This window comes from Charadrius vociferus, unplaced genomic scaffold (genome assembly GCF_000708025.1).
Source record: "Charadrius vociferus isolate BGI_N301 unplaced genomic scaffold, ASM70802v2 scaffold705, whole genome shotgun sequence".
Taxonomy (NCBI): domain Eukaryota; kingdom Metazoa; phylum Chordata; class Aves; order Charadriiformes; family Charadriidae; genus Charadrius; species Charadrius vociferus.
In genome coordinates this window covers 13,324-21,315 of record NW_009648548.1, presented here as the reverse complement: position 1 = coordinate 21,315, position 7,992 = coordinate 13,324, and the positions used below count along the sequence as shown (strand labels likewise).

General features: G+C 44.3%; 1 protein-coding gene across 1 annotated transcript in view; it reads left to right on the top strand.

Annotated features, from left to right (window-relative positions):
• The window catches only part of LOC104287304 (alpha-2,8-sialyltransferase 8E), a 41,490-nt gene that overhangs the window by 20,781 nt on the left and 12,717 nt on the right, over positions 1 to 7,992 (top strand). Inside the window, exon 2 of the mRNA XM_009885989.1 lies at positions 3,593 to 3,685. Coding sequence (XP_009884291.1) covers positions 3,593 to 3,685 — 93 coding nt within the window. The remainder of the gene's footprint in view (positions 1 to 3,592; positions 3,686 to 7,992) is intronic.

The window sequence follows — 7,992 nt, the reverse complement described above, 5'->3', positions numbered from 1 at the left end:
GAATTGAAGGCAGTAGAGGGAGAGGACATTCTGGCGGTGACATATCAACTCCATTTTATGGATATAAAACATGACTGTCATTCTCGTAAAACTGAAAACCAGCCCTTTTCTGTAGCAAAAGGAGTAGCGCAGTCAGGTTTGTCACATCACTAATCAAGAGCATAAATCAAAATAAACTGCACTACACCCTTGCTTCTTAGCTGGGTATCAGACTGAGGAAGGTGATGGGGAGGACAGCTTCCATTTGTCTAATTAAGTGTTCTGACAGGCAAATGTATCTTCGTTCACAGGGAACTACATGGTTTAGAGTGGGAGTTAATAGGCAGAAGCAGCACTGAGAGCCCAGGGAGTGGGTGAGACTGATACTTCCTCTGGGAGAGCGCAGGGGGCTGGTCTCCAAACACTCCCAGCAGGACCAGACCCTACCGAGCAGAGGAGCTGGGTTTCAAGAAAATCCACAGGGGCTGAGGGAACCCATGTTCCTTGTGCTAGAGCCCGGTGTTGTGCAAAAACTGTATTATGGGAAAGTACAATGTGAAGCACTTCTGCGGGAAGAGGTTGGCTGGTGCTCCAGGGAGTTGCCTCTGCTAATTTGCCTCTCTGTCTGTAGCAGGAGGGGGATTGCTGTGAAGCAAATAAATAGCATGAACACTCTTGGGAGAAAGAAAGGAAACATTTTTTTTTCTTTTTAAGTTTATTGACCAGATACTGTCTTGCAAATTCCTTATTGCTGTTGTAGCACCATTAATGCTTGCAACCTAAGTGCTGCAGCATCAGTAGCATTGACACTAAGGAGACTTAGTGTCTGTCTGGCTCCTTCAGATGTGATTCAGGGCTTATGAAGGACAGCCCAGATGATGATTATTCAGCAGCCCAGGCAGGATGAGTTAGTTTCAGACAAGCTCACCCCATGGCCAGTAGCATCTTCTCCCCACTCAATGCAAAAGTGACACCACTGTCTGTGTCCCCTGCCTTTGCCACAGGAGGCACATATGTGTCCTATCAGCAGCGTGTCATCCAGCCTGTCTCACAGGTCCTTCCTCTGCACTTCCACAAGGTGACAAGTGGTGAATTCGACACTACCAGTGACTCTGCTGGAAAAGTTGGAGCTATTGTGAGAGAGGCTTGCAGGACAGTCCTGTGCTTTTCAAAGCTGTAGGCTAATGAAATAACTCCTATAAACGCAACGCTGCCTCATGGATTTCCTTTCAGATCCAGAAGTGGTTTATTTTTTTTTACCTAATCCTGTCCTTCTTACCCTTCTGCCTCTTTGGTAACACATCCTTTTTCATTTCTATAATGGGCAATGATCAAAGGGAATGGCTGGGACTCAGGAAATTTCATCTCTGTTTCATAAAATGACATCTTTGTCTCCAGTGCCATGGGCTGAAGCCAGCTTTCCCCTGCTGCGGCATTCCCACATGATAGGATGTGCTGTTTGACGTCTGAACTGCAGTTCTCTAACTTAGCAGCAGAACCAGAAGTGCACAGGAAAGATCAAAATATCTGTTACTCTAGATTTTTGCCATTCTTATCTGTCCTGAGGCACATACAAGGTACTGAAATCCAGTGTTAGGTGAAAGGCGAGGATGAGGCTGATAGCCATTGCTATCCCCCTTACACCCAAAGAGGCAGGAGTGGTGTGTAACGTGCTGAGTGTTGCGTGGGGATGTATACCTGCCTCCAACTATTGTGTAGAACCTTTACATTCAGGGTCCCAGTCTTGTCTGACTCAAAGAACCAAAGTAAAGAATGGATACCACAAAATACAGTAGGAAAAAGAAGTATTGCAGAAGAACGAAAAAGTTGTCTGGACTGGTAGTCAAAGGAGACTCCTTCACTGCTGTAAAATGCTGTGAGCAGCAAGAAGGCCTATGTTGTTGGCTCCACGGAGAGAGATTGCAGTTTAGTTTTGGAAATTTATCTGGAGTACATCCACACAGGGCTTTGGCTTGGTGCAACCAGGTGAGCTCTTAATCCCATTTCAGTTGGAGCAGCTTTCAAAATGCACAAGTTGCTCAGCTCCAGCTCAACAAGCCAAGCATGCAGGAGATGTGCCAGTGCAATGGATTTCAGCTACTCTTTAGTAAAGGCTTGAGTTGGAACAATTGAGTTGGAAGGAAAGCCCAAGCCTTTTGGTGAGAGACCAGATGAAGGTTCATGTTACATGAACTTTATCTCCCTTCTGGAGGCTGAGGAAGGCTTTTCCCAGATTTGTCTGGAGGGCTTTAAATACATAATTCCCTCTACAAAACATAAAAATGTATTTGTTGCCTTGAAGACTATGCAAACACATTTCCAAATAGTCACATTTTTAAAAGATTGCTGAGCTATTGTTGTTTTTTTTTTCTGGCTGTAGTCAGTTTACTTCTTTATTAGGAATTTATGATGTTCTCCTTCCACCTTCTAGGCATGGCCTTCTTCCTTTCAGTCTCAAAGTTTGTTCCTCTCCCTGGATAACCAAAATGGTTGATTTGGGATTTGACAAAGCTGAGGTGGTGAAAACCTCAGGGAGAGGTTAAGGAAACACATCCTAAAGCAGCATTTGACAGGATAGAAATGTTCCCAGTTGGTAGCAGATTGCTTTGGGAAGGTCTTGGGCTTTTTCTAGTCTCATACTATAGTCCCTTTCTCCCTTCTATAGGTTTTTCTCTTCCCCACTTTATCAGATTGGTTTCTGGACGTACTTACAAGGCAAAATTCAGAAGCTTCATTATGCTCATAACTGCTGTATGGGTATGCACAGTTCTTAGGTATTAGGTTTTAATACAGACTTCTAATGATAAGTGGTGAAACTGATACAAAGCTTGGTTTAAACCCTAAATCTTTTTTGTCATTTCAGTCCAGTCTCATTGAATTCACTGGCCAGCTTGGGCTTTCTCTGGACCCTAAACATAAGTATCTACCACTGTGTTTTGTTTTCCCTTCACTCCAGTCTGATGGCTAAGGTGGAGGAATTTAACCAAAAAAGTAAATATTTATGTCTATGTTTTAATTAATAGCATTGTCACTTGTGATGTGTCTGAGCATTCAAATCCTTTTGTTCTCAAAACCATCTCAAATTTTTTGAGAATAAAGTCCCAGCTTCCCTTCGTCTACGAATATACAAAAGAGTATATCCCAATGAAAAGCTCAATTGTGTAGAGCTATGCAACAGTCTTCACAGACAAGATGCAATCTCCAGCACTTTGCTTTCCACCTAAGCAAAATTTAAGGTACTGTTTCTTAAACTCTCAGCACATTCAGACACCCAAAGGATGGGAACAGTGTTTCTTAAGTGATCAGTGCTTTTCCCCTGACTTTCAGTGGCAGCTGCCATGTGCTGACTGCTGGAAAAGGTAGCTGGTCTTTGTTAGTGTCTACAAGATAGATGAACTCTTGTAGAAATGGACAAACTGGACATGGGTGGCTGTTCTACCATCAGCAACATTGTGTTTTCCTGTGAAGTAATAACCTGCCTATGAGCCACACAGTGTAGTCTCAAGTTAAGCAGAAATTATAAATGACAACTTTAAACAAGTTTCTGTTGATATGTAAGATAAATATTCCAGTCTAAGGCTTATTTATAATCTTTTTTCTTGTCCTTCTTGAGGTATTTTGAATTTTATGAAGGGCCTTGGGAATACAACTCTACCAAATGCCTGGAATTGAGGCAGGACATCATTGAGGTGAAGGTTTTGTCTATGTAAGTATGAATGAATGTTTTCTAAATGGCTGCTTTTCAGGCAGGATGAAAATGATAACCTACAATAAGAATGTCAGAGATGCAAGGCTCAAGAGATTCCATAAATAGGGATCTCATCAGGGATTCCTGATGGAAGCTTTTCACATAGATTGAGGCATTTTGGTCAGGCCAGTATTACTATTTGGAATGAAATACAGTGTTTGTAATATTATTTGTAATATTATATTATATTATTATAATATTATATTCTATTTACCCTCTACTCAGGGTAACTGAAGAGTAATAACAGCCAGACACAGCAAGTGTCCATCTAGCTTAAGGCTCTATCATTGACAGTGGCCAGTATTGAAGGCTAAGAAGCAAAAAGGTTAGCCTTTCCTGATAACAAATACTGGCATGGGAACTTGCTGAGTGGTAGGTGGTGAACAGACTACAGTAGTCAGAGTGGACAATAGACCTCTCTGTTAATTTGTTTAGATCTTTTCTGAGCCCATTTTACTTTTGACCTCCACAATTTCCTGCAGCAGTGAGTTTCACAAGTTAATAACACTCACTAAAAAGTAGGAAAATGCAATTCTGAGAAACAATAAAATATCTATATTTTGTCTTTTGTGGTCCAACAGGCACATCAGGCAACTAATGAGTTGAATGAGATGTATCCATGAAGCCACAGAGATGCAATCAGGCAAAAAAGTGAGGTTGCCAATGGAGCTCATTGGACAGAGAAAAGCAGGGTATTTTTGTGTTGCCCTTTTTCATTTTCAGTATTGCACTGAATTTAGGCCCCTAGATTATGCCTAATCCCTTACCATATCTAAAACCAGTGGTTTAGTAACCTTACCAACAATCTGCAAGGCTTATTAAGGTCTGTAAAGCGCACTGAGAATCTCAATTGAAAGTGCAGCTACACAAGTGCATAGCATTAGGCAATCAAGGCTACAGCAAATACAATTTGTTGCTCCAGGTCTGCATGAATTTTGAGCATGTCTCCCTCGCTGACTTTGTGCACAGAAAAATGTAGGTTATGTCCTTGTCTTCTGTATTTGGTACTAGATGAAGGATACACGAGTAACAACTTTGCACTGCTTGCTGACTTGCAGTGCTTAAAAATAAATAAAAGGGGTGAGAATGTGACACTTCTGCCAGTGTTCTGCTGAAGATGGGGAGTTTTGAATTGCTTTTCTGCATACTTATCAGATGGTACAGAGAATTACTCATTTCTCTTCATGTTATCTGATGGCACATAGAAGGTAGTGGACTCCTACTCAGCTGGATAGAGTTAGCGTTACTTTTACGATAGATGCCATTTGACATTAAGCTCTTTTACTATGCTGGGTTCTTCTGATGTGCTTGCTTCTAATGCCCTAATTTCCTAAATCAGCCCTTACGGTAATGGAAGTTTTCCAAGTTAACGTGCTCTGGTGGGCTAAAGAAAGTACAATATGACCAAATTCCTTCCTGTAACTGCCACAGTCTGGGAAATCCTAAGTTCTACTCACTTTAAATATATAATTATTTTAAAAGTCTTTGCTTTATTCAAACATTCAAAGCCCTCAAGCCTGAAGATAACTCATTAAGACCTATCAGTCTTGAAGAAATCTCAGACTTAAAAATTTCCCAGCCAGATTATGACATTGCTCCTGGCTCTAGATATTTGCAAGGCCTTCATTACCTCTGTTGTCCAAATACGGAAGAGTATGTATGAACTCCAGTTGCAGGGAAGGATAAGGGATGACACAGGAAGAGCCAGCAGATCAATATCTGGCTCCAAGCCTGGTGTCAGCAGCAGAACTTTGGTTTTTTTGATCATGGGTCGGTTTATGCAACACCAGGCTTGCTGGCAACTGACGGGGTACACCTGTCTCAAAGGGGGAAAAGGTTCTTGGTGCAGGAGTTGGCAGGGCTCACTGAAAGGGCTTTAAACTAGATTTGAAAGGGGAAGGGGATGAAACCAGGCTCTTTAGGAGTAAGGCTGGGGGTGGTGTGCCAATGTCCATGGGACGGGATGCTAATGAGGTCCCTTGGTCTGCTGACCCAGTGAAGGTAGGGGATGGAGATTCACGCAGCAGCAGAGATGTGAGGGTCATTGATGGGTTAGAAATTTTGGCCACGCCTGGGAATTGTCAGGCAGGAATTAGGGCTTCTCCCAGTAAAAAGGTGGTAGGACCAATAGCCCAATTGAAGTGCTTGTACACTAACGCACGTAGCATGGGCAGCAAACAGGAGGAGCTGGAAGCTATTGTGCAGCAGGAAAACTACGATGTAGTCGTCATCACAGAAACGTGGTGGGATGACTCACATGACTGGAGTGCTGTAATGAATGGCTATAGGGTCTTCAGGAAGAATAGGCAAGGGAGGAGAGGTGGTGGGGTGTCCCTGTATGTTAGGGAGCGTTATAAATGTCTAGAGCTAAATGATGGTGAATTGGGCTGAGTGTCTATGGATAAGAATCAGGGGGAGGGCCAACAAGGCTGATATCATGGTGGGACTCTGTTATAGACTGCCCAACCAGGATCATAGAATAGGATGAAGAGGCAGATGAATAGAATAGGATGAAGAGGCAGATGAAATATTCTATAAACAGTGGGGAGAAGTCTCAAGATCGCTAGACCTTGTTCTCGTGGGGGACTTCAACTTACCAGACATCTGCTGAGAATACAATACAGCAGAGAGGGAACAGTCTAGGAGGTTCCTGGAGTGTGTTGAGGATAACTTACTGACACAGCTGGTGAGGGAGCCGACTAGGGAAGGCGCCCTGCTGGACCTGTTGTTTGTGAACAGAGAAGGACTTGTGAGGGATGTGATGGTTGGAGGCCATCTTGGGCATAGTGATCATGAAATGATAGAGTTTTCGATCCTGGGAGAAGCAAGGAGGGGGGTCAGCAGAACTGCTACCTTGGACTTCCGGAGGGCAGACTTTGGGCTTTTCAGGAGCCTGGTTGACAGAGTCCCTTGGGAGGCAGTCCTCGAGGGCAAAGGAGCCCAGGAAGCCTGGATGTTTTTCAAGAAGGAAGTCTTTAAGGCGCAGGAGCAGGCTGTCCCCGTGTGCTGAAAAATGAGCCGTTGGGGAAAAAGACGGCAACTCAGGGAAAAAAGGAGAATTTATGGCCTTTGGAAGAAAGGGCAGGCCACTCAAGAGGACTACAAAGATGTAGTGAGGCTATGCAGGGGGAAAATTAGAAGGGCCAAAGCCCAACTAGAACTTGGGCTAGAACCTGGCTTCTGATGTTAAGGACAACAAAAAAAGTTTCTATAAATACATTAACTATAATAGGAGGATTAAGGATAATCTCTGTCCTTTAGTAGATGGGGATGGAAACATAGCGACAATGGATGGGGAAAAGGCTGAGGTACTTAATACCTTCTTTGCCTCAGTCTTTAACAGTAAGACCAGTTGTTCCCTGAGTACCCAGCCCCCTGAGCTAGAAGACAGGGATGGGGAACAGAATGAAGCCCCCATAATCCAAGGGGAAATGGTGAGTGACCTGCTACACCACTTAGACATACGCAAGTCTATGGGGCCAGATGGGATCCACCCAAGGGTACTGGATCGGGGAGAGGTGCTCCCCAAGCCACTTCCCATCATTTATCAGCAGTCCTGGCTAATCAAGGAGGTCCCAGCTGACCAGAGGTTAGCAAATGTGATGCCCATCCACAAGAAGGGCTGGAAGGAGGATCCGGGGAACTACAGGCCTGTCAGTCTGACCTCGGTGCTGGGGAAGGTTATGATCATCCTGAGTGCCATTATGAGGCACATGCAGGACAACCAGGTGATCAGGCCCAGTCAGCATGGGTTCATGAAAGGCAGGTCGTGCTTGACAAACCTCATCTTGTGAACAGCAGGTCAAGGAAGGTGATTCTTCCCCTCTACTCTGCTCTGGTGAGACCCCACCTGGAGTACTGCGTCCAGCTCTGGAGCCCCCAACATGGACCTGTTGGAGCAGGTCCAGAGGAGCACCACAAAGATGAGAGGGCTGGAACACCTCTCCTATGAGGACAGGCTGAGAGAGTTGGGGTTGTTCAGCCTGGAGAAGAGGTTTAGATTGGATATTAGGAAAAATTTCTTCACAGACAGGGTTGTTAAGCATTGGAACAGGCTGCCCAGGGAAGTGGTGGAGTTGCCGTCCCTGGAGATTACAGAATCACAGAATCACGGAATTTTCAGAGTTGGAAGGGACCTCTAGAGATCATCTAGTCCAACTCCCCTGCCAAAGCAGGACTGCCTAGAGCACATTACTCAGGACTGCATCCAGGCGGGTTTTGAAAATCTCCAGAGAAGGAGACTCCACAACCTCCCTGGGCAGCCT